This window comes from Phyllostomus hastatus, unplaced genomic scaffold, assembly GCF_019186645.2.
Source record: "Phyllostomus hastatus isolate PE091 unplaced genomic scaffold, TTU_PhHast_1.1 phas_scaffold_193, whole genome shotgun sequence".
NCBI lineage: Eukaryota > Metazoa > Chordata > Mammalia > Chiroptera > Phyllostomidae > Phyllostomus > Phyllostomus hastatus.
Genome location: NW_025334015.1, coordinates 2,906,688 through 2,924,094, shown reverse-complemented (window position 1 = coordinate 2,924,094; position 17,407 = coordinate 2,906,688). Strand labels below are relative to the sequence as shown.

The 17,407-nt window shown below is 47.2% G+C and overlaps 1 protein-coding gene across 1 annotated transcript in view; it reads right to left on the bottom strand.

Moving 5' to 3' along the window:
- The window catches only part of UBASH3B (ubiquitin associated and SH3 domain containing B), a 152,485-nt gene that overhangs the window by 50,176 nt on the left and 84,902 nt on the right, over positions 1-17,407 (bottom strand). The window contains exons 2-3 of the mRNA XM_045860279.1: positions 1,537-1,590; positions 563-749 (exon numbers count right to left, since the gene is read on the bottom strand). Coding sequence (XP_045716235.1) covers positions 563-749; positions 1,537-1,590 — 241 coding nt within the window. The remainder of the gene's footprint in view (positions 1-562; positions 750-1,536; positions 1,591-17,407) is intronic.

The window sequence follows — 17,407 nt, the reverse complement described above, 5'->3', positions numbered from 1 at the left end:
CCACAGAAAGCTAAAGTAGATTAATACATTTATTATAGGGAGAAGGATTTAATTTGGTCATCAAATAAGCTTTGTGGTAGCTAGGATTATGGACTAGGTTACTATGCCAGGTGAAAGGTGTCTTTGCCATTTCTAAAAAAATGTACTGAGTGAGAACCTGTGAAGGGTGGCTACTGGCTCCTGTGGCTTTCCCTGTCTACAGACTCCTTTCTCATTTCCAGCTCCCTAATTTCTACTTTCCTTGTTGTGAGAGGGAAAGGTGGACTATAGGTAAGGGTGAAGTGGGTCAATGAAGCCATCCCCATGGTGGCTGCCAGACCACGTGTCAGTGAGTGGGTCAGGTTTGAACTTAGGGTCTTGAAGTGCACATGGCATCGTGACACCACACTGAACCGGGGGTGCTCCTGGCCTCAGCACATCAAAAGGAGGAGCTATGGGCCTCACCAATTCCCTGAAGGCCCACCCATCACTGGGAGCCCAACTGTTTCTGCCAGATTCCCATGAGTCTTCAGCTTGGACTTCAGGTCCCAGACAGCGGGCTGGGATGGGGCACCAGGCTCACCATAAAGAACTGGCAGAGGGTGATGTGGGGGAAGATGTTGTGTGCTTTGTTCTTCCCGCAGATCTGCTTTGACTGCTGCCAGAAGTCAGAGAGCTTCTGTGCCAAGGGACCTGTGGGACGGAGGTAGAGCACGTACTCCCGGGGCAGGGGGTCATCCAGGAAGGGGTCACCCACATGGGAGAACAGCCTGCAAGAGAAAAGGACAAGAGAGCTGGGCAGGCCTTTCCTGAGAATGATGGAAGGGAAGGGAGACCTCAGAGACAGGCCCGCCCTACACATGCACCACACTGCAGGCACTGCAAGGGAAAGGGTTTCATTTTTGTGCTTTAAAAAAATCCACCCCTCTAAGCTCACACTTCGTAACCATCTTTCAGACACAACAACTTCTTTGCTGCCTGTCATACTGCATCCGCCCTCCACAACTCCCTAAAATACCTGAAGTCACTCTCCAGGAAGCATTCTCAGATAAACTCCAAATCCTTTCCTCATCCACCAGCACAGTTTCAACATGGCCTGGTCCTTCAGTTTCATCAACAATTAAACCAGTGTGCTTCCAAAACACAAGGGAAACTTGGGAGGGTTGCCTTGTAGGATCTGCCCTGTGTACTAATGTCCTGAAAGGTAAGTAGGTAGGTTTTTTTCTAAACTGATTTGCCCAGCAGCCTCACACTTAAGTGTGTCTTTAAGTGACTGGAGGGAGGGCAGATTTTGTGATAGGGACTCTCTCTTAGAAGTACTTTTAATTTCTTTAACCACTGCTAAAGGGAAGCATACTCTGGGGCCAGGGCAGAGGAGGCAACTGGCTTGATAAATGGTCTAGTCACATGGGCTTTTGACTCATCTCTTCCTTCTCTCTAATAAAGCCCCCCCCCCACCCCCGGGCTCATTAAAGAGGAGCTGCTCATCCCTACTCATCCACATATACTTAGAGTTAATTATATGCTATTTTCTCCACTTATTTATTTTATACTAACCAGTCACATGCTGCCTGAACACTTCTTCCTCCTGTGGATGCCAAGGCTTTTTGTCTGGAAGAAATCAAATTTCTATTGTTAGTATTTTTAGCCTCCTATCAGCTTTTCTCATCACAGTGGCAAGAGCTGAGTGTTAAGTAAGAGACATCCAGGCCTCCTCAGTGGTGAGGGAGGAGCGGAGCAGTGGACTCCCCCCAGGATCCCAGCCAGCACAGGGACACAGCACTTGTAATTCATTTCCATGTGATTAGCCCTGGATCTGCTTGCAACCTGACAGCCCATGCAGCCTATTTTCAGCAGGTTTGCATTAGTTTGATTTCTGCTTCCCTAAAGGCTGTCATGTCTTGGTTTTTCCTCCTTCATTTGCATCCACTCATCATTACTGACCCAGACCTTTACAGACCATTTTTTTTTTACTGGTAGCCCCTTGGCAAAGTGTGTTAGGAAGTGGAGCTAAATGCCCACAAGAACATTTGGTTTGGTTCAGTTCAGTGCCTTTTTACATACACTTCCAAGCACCACAACCAGTCACAGGCTGGATCCATTTTTGGGGTCATGGCCAGGGCTGCCACCACACCCACTGCTGGAGTAACAAGGATGGTTCTAGAGTGAGACCCTGCGTGCAAGCACAGCAGAGGACTTCTGAAAGTTCAGACTGGCCTCCAAGAGCCAGAGGGTCCCTGGTTTATATCCAACTTTGCTGGTTGTCCATGCATTCATGCATTCATGCTTATGGTTATTCAAGGAACACTTGCAGAGTTGCTATAATTTTGTCACCACTGTGCTAGGCTCTAGGAATACAGTGAAAAACAAGACTTCATGGTCCCTGCCCTCCTGGAGAGTTCAGCCCAAAAGAGCAGTCATGGAAACGCTAACTGTACAGGTAATTAGTTAATTACATCTGTGGTCAGGGCAATGAAGGGAAAGTACAGGGAACTATAACATAGGATGGGGAGACTTAACCTATCCAGGCTGATGGGTCAGGGACAGCTTCAGTAAGGAAGTGACACTGCCTTGAGACCTGAAGATGTAGACTCCTGTGGGTAGGGACAGGTGGGGTTTGCATGGGGGTTGCGGCAGTGAAAGACAGCTGCTTACACAGTGCCTGACACATGGGTGATAATCAATGCACAGTTATCCCATCCCTTTGTGCTATACTGATTCTGGGTCCCTGGGAGTGAGGAGAGAGGGTAGAAAATTCTAGTTAAATCAACACTCTCGCAAAGTCTCCTTTTCCTACCTGGGTGCTGAACCCAACTCCTCTCTCCTTTTTCTGGTCCCTCTCTGGAGCAGTGGGAACAACTGAGGCTGTGAGGATCATGGAGGGACTTCAGAGGTCATCTGCAGCCCAAGTTCTCCCCTCTATACAAGGATGGGGGAAGGAAGTCAGGTAACGTGCTCAGAGCAGCCTGACTGAGGGACTGCTGAGTGAGGGCCAGACTGCCTCTCTGCTCCACAGCTCACAGGTAAGTCCAATGCCTTCCTTCCCCTCCTGAGAATCTGAGCACGAATCCTGAAGGATCAGGATAAAGAAATCTGCACAGCTAAGCAGAACAGCATCACAGAACACAAGCCTCCCTGCGGTAGGATGGAGTATGAAGAAGCTGGACTGATGCTGTGAACCCTTTGGAGCAGAATTTCTTGGGACAGAAGCTGCTGAGGAAGAGACTGGAAAACAGATATTTCCTCTCCCCCTTTTCCACATAAGAAGCTTAATTGCAGCCCCATTGCCAGCCCTGGGTCTTTTATTGTCTACTAGGTGATTAGAGGCCACACACCTTGCCTTTCTTCAGATCCAGAAGCCATATACCCAACAGAAGAATGCAAATCATAGTGTTTTAGAAGTTAGAATCTCAGAGGGATTAAGTTAATAAAAAAAAAAACTGTTTCAAAAACAGTTGAGAGAGTGAAAACTCATCTGTGGTACAATATGCTATTTAGATAAAGGATCTAATTTCTTTTTTTCTATGCCCTTTCTCCAATGAAATACATCCTACTGAAATTTATTTTTCTTTAGGCACTAGGAGTATTTTCTGGAAATGAAAGGTCTCATTAAGTCACGGTCTTTCTAACTTAAAAGACAAGTTTTGGAGGGTGTTGAAAACTACAATTGAGAAAGATAACAAAAGGTTTGGGTGATGAGGCAATGATACAAGCTTATGGAAATCTAAATTCTTTCTGATGGAGACAAGTCAGAGAGATCTTTAATTTTATGGAACTAACACCTATCCTTCTCAAACTATTCCAAAAAATTCAAGAGGGAAGCCTCCCATGCTTGTTTTACAAGGCCAGATTATTTTGACTGCAAAACATGACAAACACATTGCAAAAACAGAAAATTATAGGCCATTATCCCTGATAAATAACATAGATACAAATTTTCATATTAGCAAACCAAATCCATCAATACATTAAAAAGATCAAAATGGCACAGTACTGGCATAAAAAGATACACAGACCAATGGAACAGAATAGAGAGCCCAGAAATAATCCCATGCCTATATGGTCAATTAATATATGACAAAAATAGGCAAGAATATACAGTGGGGTAAAGACAGTCTAATCAGTAAGTGGTATTAAAAAAAAATTGGACAGATACATACAAAAAATGAAAACAGACCACCTTCTTGTACCATATATAAGAATAAGCTCCCTATGGATTAAAGATTTAAATATAAGACTCAAAACCATAAAACTCTTAGAAGAAAACATAGACAGTAAACTCTCTCACATTTCTCTTAGCAATATTTTTTCTGATATATCTCCTTGAGCAATGGGAACATGTCAAACTAAAAAGTTTTGCACAACAAAGGAAACCATCAACAGAACAAAAAGACAGCATACTTAACAGAAGAAGATATTTGCCAATGGTATATCTGATAAGAGATCAATAACCAAAATTCAGATAGAATTCATACAACTTAATACCATAAAACGAACCATCCAATTAAAAATGGACAGAGGACCTTAGTAGACACTTCTTCAGAGAGGACATACAAATGGCCAATAGACATATGAAAAGATGTTCAACATCACTATTCATCACAGAAATGCAAATTAAGACCATAATGAGATCACCTCATACCTGTCGGAATGACCATCATCAATAAACCAACAAAAAACAAGTGTTGGTGAGGATGTGGAGAAATGAGAACCCTCATGCACTGTTGGTGGGAATGCAGATTGGTGCAGTCACTGTGGAAAGCAGTATGGAGGTTCCTCAAAAAATTAAAAACGGAACTGCCTTATGACCCAGCAATTCCACTTCTGCATACATGTCCAAAAGAATCCAAAACATTAATTCAAAAAGATATATGCATCCCATGCTCATTGCAGCATTATTTACAATAACGAAGATATGGAAGCAACCTAAATGTCCACTGATTGATGAATGGATAAAGAAGATATGGTATATATATGATGGAAAAACAAAAAGAAGGGAGCCATAAAATGAATGAAATCAGCCATAAAAAGAATGAAATCTTACCATTTGTGAATGACATGGATGGACCTAGAGGGAATATGCTAAGTGAAATGTCAGACAGAGAAAGACAAATACCATATGATTTCATTATGTGTGGAATCTAAAGAACAAAATAAACAAACAAAACAGAAACAGACTTGTAGATACAGAGAACAAACTAATGGTTGCCAGAAGTGAGGAAGTTGGGAGCTGGGTGAAATGATGAAGAGATTAAGAAGTATAAATTGATAGTTAAGGAATAGCCACGGGAATGTAAAGTAGAGCATAGTGAACATAGTCAATAATGATGTAATAACTATGTATGGTGCCAGGTGGGTGTTTGAATTATCTGGGGAATCACTTTGTAAATTATCTAATTGCCTAACCACTCTGCTGTACACCTGAAACTAATATAAAATAATATTGAATGTCAACTGTAATTGAAAAGAATAAGGTAAGTAGGCCTGGCCAGTGTGGCTCAGTTGGCTGGAGTGTCATCCCATAAACCCAAAGGTTGTGGGTTCAATTCCCGGTCAGGGCACATGACTAGGTTGTGGGTTCTGTCCCGTCAGGATGTGAATGAGGGGCAACCAATTGATGTTTCTCTCTCACAATGATGTTTCCCCTTCCCTCTTCCCCCCTCTCTATAAAAAAAGTCAAATAAGCATGTCCTTGGGTGAGGATAAAAAACTACTGAATGGAAGGCTGTTGTGTACCGTCTCTAACAAAGGTAGGCCAAAATAAAATAAGCTACATCCATAGCACAAAGGGCTCAAGTTATCAGAAGGAACTTCCTGGTGGTATGTACTGTAAAGCTGTTTTGTTTTTTTTTTTGAAAGTTCCTGGAAAGTAGTTACTGGTCTGAAGCAGAGGTGTGCAGTTTTCCAAGCAGGAAGTCCTGGGAGGTGGGAAGTGTCAAACTCCAGCTTCCCTAAGGAGCCAGGGGCAGAACTCTGCTGCTCCTTCACCCACTCTCAGGCTGAGGATGGTTTGGGTTCATTTTGTTCCCAGAACTCTGTCCACAGAGCAGACTGACCATGGGTGCAGTAGAACACATCTTCCTCTCTGCACCTCACTGAAGAAAGACTGGGGTAGAGCACCCACCTCCACAGTCCCTCCCCACGGGCTCAATGCCATGGGCTGTGGGGCATGCAGGGTGAACCCCAAACATCAGGCTGAGCCTGAGTGGCTGCTAACTTTAGAGTGACTCAGAAGTTGTCAGAGGCAGCTGGAGAACTTGAGTAAATAAAAGGGGAGTAACCCTTGAAACCCAAGGCAAGGAGTCCAGCCATTGAATTAGAGCAGCTAATCATTTCAGTGGGACCTCAGTAGTTAAAATCAGTAAGACGTATGGGAGCTGCTGATGTCCTTTCATATGAGAACATAAATTTGACTTCTGATCCTGGTCCTATCTAAACTTCCCAATTACGTTTAGGGTTTATTCTTAGCAGAATGTGAAAGAAAAATAATGCAAATTCTCATGCCCTGCTAATGATAAAGAACAGCACAAAACAGGTAAAGTAATCTTGCTCATCAAAAACTTGGGCAAGCAGCTGCTAGGAAATCAGCTCAACTGGAAAGAGCCAGCAGCACCAACTGGTGGCCGTGCTCTCTCCAGTGGGATGGCTGAAGTGCCTCCACGGTTTGCCCTCCGCTCAGTTCAATTTTGGGTTCCAAATTGGCCTGGCCCCAGGGCTGCAGCTCTACCCAACACCAGAGTAGAGATGCCTTCGTGACTTTAAAGGAGGTTTGGAAAGGAAAGCTCCTTTTCCACCCAGCGTGAGACACTTCTCCGTCCCTCTCTCCCTTCTTTTTGTTTTTCCTTTCTTTCCCCCTCTTTCCTCTCTCCTTCCTACCTCCCTCCTTCCCTCATTTCCTTCTTCCCAATCTCTTTTTCTTCGTCCTCACAAGGAATGTTTACTAAGAAACCAGATGAAAGTCAGAATGCATGGGCTACAGCTTTCTGGTCTGAAGGTGATGTCCCCGCAGACAACAGTCCCTGGCTGGATTCCTGCCTGATGGAGCAGATTCAGGTGGGTCTGGTTTCCAGGTCCAGCAGGATTTTTGCTCCCTCTCTGAACCACAGGTTTTGAGCTTTGCTGGAATTTCCTGTTTAGTCACCATCCAAGCTGACTTCCTGTGCAGCCACCCTGGTTCCCTGGGGTCCACTGTGGTTCTGACCCTCTTGGTAATTCAGTTCCTCTGAGCTGAGCACCAGCTATATGCCAAGCACTGTGTTATTACCAGGGATAAACAAAAGGGGAAGGAAAGGTGCTCACCCTTATGGGGGGGGGATAGGGTTACAGTCTGAAAAACACAGTTTATTTTGTACTATTATTTATTAATATCATACTATTTACTACTAACCTACTTTTGCCCACCCCTGTAGACTTCAGAGTCTTAGAGGAAGAAACAGACATGCGGACAGTTTCTTACAATGTACTGTGATGGCCATGGCCAAACTGTTCAGAGTGTGCTGAGGTGGCTTGGAAAGGGGGTCCTGCCTCAGTAAGGGGGAGTTCTTGGGGCAAAGGTTCTCCAGTTGTATACAGAGCTACCCTAGGTCAGGATGCCACAGTGAAGTTGAAGAGGTGCTATGTGACAGTTAAGTGTTTAAGGGAAACAGCAAATACTCATCATCTGTTGGGCATCCTGTAAGCTACTAGCTCAAGGTAGGTAGTTTCAATAGGACGCTGTGCAGCATTTCTCTTGATGTCCTCTCTTTGTGAACTGAGTTTTGGTGACTGCTGTAATGAGAAGCAAGTGCCTGTGAACACCCACGTGGAGCAGGAAATGAGAGTGGCGGTGTCCACACTGACCCTGAGGTTTGAGCAGTTGTGCAGTGTCCAACCGACATCCACATCCTGCTAGTATTAGTTGTGGTTACTTAAGAATGAAATGAAAACATTACTTTTCTTTCATTTATGTGTATTATTTTTTCACATGGCCCTTAAGTTGCTAGGAGATAAACATATTAAGTTCTTTGGATCTAACTACTAAATGAACTATTAGGCATTTATGTTGGCCTATAGGCTCTACATAAAAATGAAGGAGACACTAAGGATGCTGTGAACTGAGTAAGTTTGGGACTCTGTCCTAGAAGAAATGATACTTGATCCAGTTCTCAAAAGCAGGTTAAGAGTTAGCAAGAGGAAGAGGGCAGAGAGAGGACTTGAGGTGCAGAGTGTGGCAGGAGCTAATGCATGAGGGCAGCAGAGAGCCCTGTGTGTGCTGGGAAATCAGGGCTTGGTGCCACTGCAGCAAAGACAGGGAGAAGGTAAAGACAAAGCTGCAGGGGTCGGTAGGGGACAGCTCATGAAGGTCTCTGGGCCATTTTAGAGAGCTTGGACCTGATTACCTCATGTAGGGGGAGCAATAAAGAATGGTACATCAAAGAGGTGTGATCAGATTTGGGGAGGACTTCAGGGAGACTATTACTGCGGGAGAATGTTTACAAAGACTTGTCAGTGTCAGAGTAGGGGCGTTGAGAGGCTGAAGTGTAATGAGGATGAAGTGTTGGTAAGGATGTTTGGGTTATTGACTGAATGAATCTTGGAGACTGATGAGAACTGTAGCTTGAATATATGCACAGATGGATGGTAGGGATGCCCCTGGTGAGAATGTGGGAGTGCAGATAATCTTGGGATGGGGTGGTAATGGGGGGTGAGCTTAGTTACTGTTCCCTGGAGAATCTGGGGGTGTGGGTTAATAGCTAGACCAAATATCATTAACAGACGACCAGACTAGTTCTGGGCTACTATGTACCTGAAGTTTTCTGTTAGCTTCACTTTGATTCCCAGTCTCTTTCTGTTTGTAAACCAGACCTTTTTTTTTTTTTAGACTATCCGTTGAACTCGTATTTCCTGTCTAAGGAATCCCTTCAGGTCTGAATTCACTCGATACCGAGGTCAGTAAATACTCAAGCCATCCCTGCCTCAGGTGGGTACGTTAATCCAGACCCCCAGTTCTCCAGGGACCACGACACATCTCCCACGTGCCTTCAGAGAACAGTTCATTCCCTATTTTATGGAAATTGACCAAATTCAAGTATCTGAAACCTGAAGTAAAAAGCAATAGGGAGCATATATACTAACAGAAATGAAAGTATATTCCCTCCAAATAATAGGAGTTTGATTTAATTAAGTAGACAGCTAATCTGTTGGGCTTTCCAATTATTTGAATTTGTTCTCCCCCTGGCTTTGGATTGCTAGTAAGATGTGTACTCATGGCCTCAGGACCTCCCTTGCTCTGTGCACTGGTTCTCTGGGACCAAGGACTTATTTGTGTAGCAAAAGAGAAGAGAAGGGTCAAGAATAAAATCTTCCAAGTGGATGAAGCTCCCTACGCATCCACAATTAAATATTACATTTTCCTCATGTAGCTAAGACAATCTCAAATTTAGAAACATTTAATGCTAACTAGGATTTTTAAAAATGTTCTTAACCTCCAGGATATTAGTTGTTAAATTTTCCATATCTCATACTGTGCATTCAATTAAAAGATGACCTAGTTATTCAGATATCTCATTCTTTTCCCTAGATCTGCCCCAGGCTGGGGGATGGGCAAACTTAAGTAGCACCCAACTCCTATTTTTTCTGGTTGGCCTGTTCAGTAATATAAAGAGGCCACTGAGACCACTAAGCAAAACCGAAGGATTCTTTTAGGGTGTATGTAAATAACAGATACTATTTTGTAATATGGTCTTGGGGAGGAAAAGCAGAGGCTTTTACTGTGCTCTATGAAGACTCACTGCTCAGTGCTGACCTTCAGAGGATAATGAGGCAGCTTCTCCACAGGCCTGAGGCTGACAGCTGTCCTGAGAACAGAGGGCAAGCAGGTAACTCTGTATTAGTTTGTTCCTCTAGCAGAAATATAACAAGGAAGTCAGTGAGAAATATAACAAGGAAGACCCCCATGCCTCAGGCACTTAGCAGACTGAAACCCTCCTGACCAATGGTGAAGCTGGAGCCCCTCTCGACCTGGCTGGCTGACTCCACCCAGAAAGGTCAGCAGTCCAACCTCCTCTGCAGAGGTCCTTATCCAGGGGCTCATTCCGAAGCAGTGGCTCAGGGCTGAATCAGTGAGAGGAGTGTGCATGCAAGTAGTTGAAGCACTGAGCCCAGAGTACATCACTGAGCCTGGAAAGCATCTCAGTGAATGGCCTCCAAGCTCCCTCTTCTCTTCTTTGGGAGAAGCAGCCCTTGAACCTTCACTGGGTGAAATCATGGACATCTGTTCCAGACTCTTGGGGCACCTTTCAGGTTGGCTGGGGCTTCTTGGCAGAAGAGAGCACCCTGATGTGCAGAGCTCCCCACCAGGAGTAGTGGGATCTGCAGATGGAGTGGATAGACACAAAGAAAGAGCACAGTGCTGGCCAGGAACAGCAGATGCTTACAGCATTGCCACTGCCCCCTGCCCATGTGCTGCACCTCTGCTCCTGCCTCGGCTGCTGGTGCGGGTACCCTCTCCCCTACCAGGGCTGGTGAGATCCGCGCAGTTTCAATCCCCCTTTAAACTGGTGGTCAGAGGCCACAGGGAGGTGAAGGTGCATTTGAGGCGCTGCTGGGAGCCACACGAGCCAGGGAGGGTCAGAGGTGACATCACAGCTAGGCCTTCCTGGCTCAAGTAAAATCAGGGACTAGCCAAGCCCTGCTGTCAAGAGGGTCCTTGCTGAAGCCACAGCAGTGGAACTGGCTCTCAGGTGACCTTCCCCAAAAGGAGTCAATTGCCAGTTTGGCCCTTCAGCTTCTTCTTCTTTAAAGAAGAGGTGATGAATGTGCACACAAGGAGGTTCAGAAAAAGAGATGTGACATTTATAAGGTGTTCTGGGGTCCTTAGGAGCAACCATACAACAAAACAAAACAAAACAAAATAAACAAAACAAAACAAAACACCTGTGATCCATGGCTGCTGAGGAAGCTGAGACCACCCTGTTTATTGCTCTGTATGACCAGACTAGGCAGCACTTCCTTCAGGGTTGTGCCAAAAGTTTTCCTTGTTTCCACAGACCTTAAGGAGAGGGGACTCCACGATGTCTCTTGATGACTTTATAGTCCTTGTGCTCAGAAAGTTCTTCCACTTCTGCCCACACTCAGCCTACCTTCTCTTCATTTGGTAGAGCTGATCACTGTTTCCCTATTAACTAAATAATTTATTCTGTCACTTTCACACAAGAAATTCAGTGACTTTAGGTCACCAAGGCCAGTAAAATGGGCTTGCCTAGAGCCTGGGCCTTCTGTGGAACAACTCTACCTATGAGGTCTCTGCCCGCAGGTCTCCCCCTGGGAGCTGAAGGAAGGCAGTGGGCAGGCCTGTCAATCAACCAAACCATAATGGCCCTACCCATTTCCTTCAGAGGAAATGAACCTAATGGAGAAAGATGTATTGATCAGAAAGACCCAGTTTCCGGATCTGTCTCTGACGGTGAACACTTTCAGGCAGCGGGACTAATGGCCCCTGCTTTCAGACGCTACGGCTGTGCACCTGACAGTGCCTGGGACAGCAAGCCTGCTGGGGGCCAGGGCTGCTGCCAGCAAGGACGGCCCAGGGCAAGGAAACAGCTGTGGGCTTCATTTTATTTTTTAAAATAAAACTAACTAGAGAAGGGAAAACAATGTCAGGCTCTTTGGGAGCTGAAGAAGAACTCCCAGCTGAGAACAGCCTGCAGTGGTACCCCATGCTCCCTCCTGTCAACCAGACTCTGTCCACCCGTGGAGAGCCCACGCGGCAGCTCTGTTCAGGGCTGTTGGGCAGGGAGAATGCTGTGGAGGTCCTGGGGTTTGTGTGTGGCAGGGCCCAGCAAGCTATACGCAGAGGTCTTGTTCTGTTCTCGCTGAAAAGGTGCTAGAGCTCTGGCCACTGTTGTGGGGGGCAGCAGTGTGTGATTGGGAAACCAGCCGTTAGACCACGGGTGGTGAACTAATAAAATGTTTCTCTTCGCCTCTGTTGCAAGTCTCCCCTGGACCTAGATAATATGTTTCCTTCTCCAGGATCAATGCGTTTCTGCGCAGAGGCACACGTGGAGTGTTTGCAGTGTGAAAGAAGCCCATTCTTGGGAACCAAACTCTTACTAGTTCTCGGACTGAAAACAAATCAATTATACTAAGATTCATCTTCCAAGTCTCTTAAATAAGGATAATGATATCTACATCTTGTAGGCAGAATGACGATTAATACTAGGGGTGTGCTGAGAGCTGGCAGACGAGTATACTAGATACTTGAAAATAATATCTACACATCTGCCTATGCATATTCTCTAAGAATCTTTGCAGTTTTCCTAAAATAAATGTCTGTAAGTTGCATGCGAATTGACGTACTTCAAGACGGGGCATCCAAAGACCGAGATCCCCTCTCTCCTGAAATGACCTACAGCCATTTGGGGAGGTCTTGAGGAGCATATGGGATTTGGGGAGAGAGACAAGCTTTCCAGATGAGGCGATAACACAAGAAAAGGTGACGTAACTCTAGGAGAGGAAGGCTGTTGGACAGCTTTTCCTGGAGAGGGGACACTGGCCACGCTGTCAGGAGGCAGGCAGGGAGTTCAGCTTTGATCAGGAAGGAATTGGGGAGGCATCAAGGCTCTGAGCAGGCAAGAGACAAAGTTTCCTCTAAAGGAATAGGACAAGGAGAGAACAGACAGCCCTGAGTGGGGCATCCGCAGTCGTCAGCCCTGGGAGGGCTGGCCAAGGTCCCCCCTTTCCTCTAACACCCTGAGCCCAGGATACGTGTGCTGCCTGTGGGGCATTTATTCCTCACTATTCTGAGTAATGCCATCTCTGCCCCTTTGAACTACCTCCCAAGGAAACAGGATAAACGTTTCAAAAGTTCAGTCCATTCTACATGAATAACTACTATTATTGCCTGAGAGAAACAGAGGATCACAAGCTGCCTCTGTGTTACCTGAAGACACACAGCAAACTGGGAGCACAGGGACCCCCAAATCAGATTAAATGAGATCAAGAGTGCAGCGCTAACACTTGGCACAGGGCCTGCCTGGAACAGGTGCTCAGTGAAGAGGGCCATGATTTCTGTTGTGATGACTATCTCCTCTCCAGGATGTTACCACCTCTGCGTGCTTTCCTGAACTTTTCCTCCTCCAAGTGATGCCTGAGACAGGAACGTGGGTTAGTGCTCTAGCCAGCAGGTCAGTTCAGTTTCATGTTTAAGGCATCAGTCTTTCTGACTTTTTGTCAGTCCAGAAGATTCTGTCTCTAGGTCTCAAGTGCTATAGAAAACAATGGAACGCAGGCGCCCTGGAAGAGTGGTGTCTACTGTGCACAGTCTCTGCATTCCTGAGGAGGACAGTTCATCTGGTATGAGGGCAAAGATGTCCACGAAATAGAAGAGGCTATGTCCCTATGAGGTGCTGTGGGGGTGGAGAGGAGGTTAACACAGAGACATAGCCCCAGATGCTTTCAAGCTGTGCCCAGGTGGAAGTGCTTCCAGGTGTGCAGAGCGCAGGGGACCCAAGTAGAAGTGCTCTCAGATGTGCAGAGGGCAGGGAAGCAGGAGGAAGTGCTCCCAGGTGTGAAGAGGGCAGGGGAGCCAGATGGAAGTGCTCCCAGGTGTGAGGAGGGCTGGGGAGCCAGGTGGAAGTGCTCCCTGGTGTGTGGAGGGCAGGGGAGCTTCGGCAGGGGAGCTTCGGCAGGGGAGCTTCAGCAGGAAGACACAGAACTGAGAGGCAGTGGCTGCATGCGGAGAGGTAGGACGCACCAGGGAAGAGACTGAATTCACCAGAATAAATGGCATGTAGCACCAGCACTGTCTTCTGTATAATCATTTATGGATCCTCCTGAGGCCAGTGAGAGAGGCAGAACATCATTGTTATTTTTATTTCACAGATAAGGGAAAAAAGGCAACAGAGAGGCTAAAAGACTTGTTCAGCTCATAGAGTAGCCAGATGTGACTGAACTCTGACCTGCTTGTTCTTGCCCAGAAATCTGAGGAACACGGGCGCTTGGGGAGGGCCAGGGTGCATGCAACCAATCTCTACTGCAATAACTGGCAAGTGGGGTTTAGAATATAGGGAGGGAGTAGCATCCTGCCCCCCTGCAAAGGATCTGGGAGAAAGAGATGAAAATAAGGAGTCATTTCAGGTTACAGGGACTAATTTTTTTCTCTTTCCATTCCCACCTCCTTCCTCACTGAACCGCTAAAATCAGCCCAAAATATTTAAACATGAATGATTTTTAGTCCTTCTGAAATGGTTTCAGCCCAAAGCTACGAGAGAGGCTCTGACTCACAGCCTTGCTGGGTCAGAGAAAAGTACCCAGACCAAACAGAGCCATTGTCACCATCCTGTACCTTTTCACACAAGTGATTTATTAGTTAATGTGGATTGTTTCGAGGAGGCAGGCCCTGTACTAAATATTTTAAATACAAATGATCTTGTCCAGTCCTTACTCAGCCCTTTCAGGTAAGTACCGTCATTTCCCTCACTGAACTCATGAGGAAGGGGAGGCTGAGACAGACTGCAGAAGCTGGCCCAGGTCCCAATGTCATCCTGAGCAGAAGGATGGAGGCCAAGCTAGCAAAAGAACGGCGCAGTCTAGGTACGCATGTGACCTTCTGAGCTCGCTTAGAAACTTGCTGCCACCCTGGGTTCAGTGCAAGGCACCCTTCCTCCCTGGGAAGACCTCTAGCTCCAGAGGCAGGTCAGCTCCTCCCCATGACACACTGAGCCCTCCTCGGTCTCACTCCTGTCTGCTCTTCAGCTTCGCCACCACACATTCTGTTCCCAGCCTCTGGTCTCACACTCAAACCTTACTTCTACTTGTCACCGTTGCTGCAAGCCCCCAGCCCCCTCGGCGAGTTGCCTCTTCCCACTGTTACAGCCCATCTCCTTCAGAAAGAGCTTTCCTGCCCTGTCTGGGCACCCAAGACAGCCCGCCTCACTTCGTCGCAAGCCTCCACAGGACAATGCATGATCTGTCCTCCATGAGGGACTGGGAGCCACTGAAAGCACAGGCCACCTCTTCTTTGTGTAGCCCTACTTGTTGGCATAGCATTTAGCACATAGTAAGTACTGACTAATTTTTTAAAAGTGAACTTTATGAATATGTTGAAGGTATAGAAACTAGTATGGCAGACAGGCCCTGATACCCTAGTAATGCTGACACCCCCGACTCAGTCCTCTGTGCCACCCCCTGCCCTGGAGTGGAGCGGACACCTGGGGTGTGCTTCTGTCCAACAGAACACAGCAGAGGGGGTGGAGGTCACTCCTGCAGTTTACTGTGATACAATGTACGAAGCTCTAGTGAGTCCCTGTCCTGATGGCCCTGAAGCAGCAGCAGGCTGTGATCAGCCCATGGAGCCTCACAGCAGGCAGCCACGGGGGCCTCCAGTACCTACAAGTAGCATCTGGCCACTACCCGGCAAAAAGCAGGGCCCCTAGTCCTGCCACCTCACTGTGTGGCTTCTGCCAGCAACTTGGAGGTGGATCGGAGCTGAGTCCCCAGTGAGAAGGCACCGGCAACAGCTGATTGCTGACAGACTGAGCAGTGACCCAGCTAAGCTTGGATCCCTGCCCTAGAGAAACTGGGAGCTTACCAATGTATGAGTTTTATTTCTCTAAGTTTCTAATGTTGGCTAGTGGAAACAAACACACCCAGCTTTTCAGAAAGGGCAAATGGGCAGGGAAGGAGCACTGCTGGAGTGCCGGCTGGTGTGAGCTGGGGAGACAAAGCTCCGCATTAAGGAGTAAAACAGGCCTTCAGTGCAGGAGCTGGGAGGACCAATCCCAGACCCAGCTGACATGAGCTGATCTGATTCCTTCATCAGTAATACACCCTCATCTCATTCCTGACACCAGTTACATGTGATTGAGGCCATTCATGGCTGAGAGTCACAGCTTGGTACTTAGGAGAGGGGGTAGAATGCAGTGGTCAGGACAGAGATGTGGAGTCAGACAGAATGGGCTGGAAACCATGGCTGCCTCCCTAGAGCTGCCACACTCCTCCAGCTAAGAGACCTAACCTCTCCGCGCTCAGCCCCCGCCTGAGTGAATGAAGGCTGATCACTGCCCTGTGTATCTCGTGAAATGGCATAAAGAAGGAGCAAGCTCAGAGCTTGGCACAGGTCTGTCTTCCCTGACCCAGGTGCCCCTGCAGCTGCCCTCCCCAACTCTCCCTAACTCTAAGGCTAAGCTTACATTGGGATTTTATAGGAGAAAATCCTTCAGTAAAACAGCTCTTGTCCAATTGTTCAGACGTTTATGCTGCAGCCGACTCTGCCCTACCTGTTTAACACTGCTAAGCTGCTGAGAGGTCAGGCTCAGTTTCCTGAAATGACTTACTGCTTCCTCTTTTATGGGGTACTTTCTATATTATCAAAGGGGCTTTACCAAACACACCGGGAAATGAGAGCTGTTCCAAACTCTCCGGGCCACCATTTCTCTGCAGTCTGACTCCAGTGCCCCAAGCCAGTGCCTTCCTGCCATGGCATCTCTTGCCATGGTGCCTCCTGCCCTGTGCCTTGGCCCTTGGAGCTCAGGGAGTCAGGCTTCCACAAGCAGTAAACAGGTTGTCACCCTTGCCAGCTGGGGGATCCTGAGGTTGCCTTGTTTAGGGGAATGGCTTTTTTTTCCTTTAATAAGGTTTTGTCTTCCCACTGGGCTTCAGAAAGCGTAGAGCCCCTACCCCTCAGGAGCCCTCCTGAGCTGGGTCTGCCTTTCCTGCTTAGACTGGGCTGCTTCCACCTGAGGAGGGGACGACACTTGGGCCAGAGGCAACTATTCATTTTATATTGTGGATAGAAACATACAGCCTACTTGGTATCCCACAACCTGAAATATCTAGATCTGTCATGTTTCCAAGTGCCCATCCCCTCATCAGGCCCCTCTGAGCATGCTGATGCCCCCGGGCACCCATGTATGACTGCTCACAGGATTTCACAATGTTGAGATCAAGATCACACCCTTCACTCATCTCAGGCTGCAGACAAGGAACAAGAGCTGTGCAAGAGGCCAGGTTTCCCAAGTCCCCAAACTGTATTCCAGGCCCATCACAAAGCTGGGTCCACCTTTGCTGCTTAGACTGAGCTGCTTAATTTCCTTTCTATCTTGGGCTGCTTCTTCAGCCTCTGGGCAGTGCCAATTTGCTGAGAGGCCTGGGGACCTCCTTCATAGGGAGCAACACCCACAGACAACCTCTTGGCTTCCCTTGGGTCCCACAGTGTGACCCTGGCAGGCCAGCTGATATCCTGCTCCATGCCCTCCTTTCTTTGGCCTCCTCCATGCTGGGTGTGCCAGGCCCTACCACCGGCCTCCACAATGGGGCACTACAGCCTCTGAGAACAGCAACAATGTGAAGGGACAGGAGTATACAAACAGCTAACCATGAGGGAACCCTCATGGGAACCCTCTTCCCTGAGCTCTGGGAACTGGACAGTGAAAACAAATGCATGCAGTGG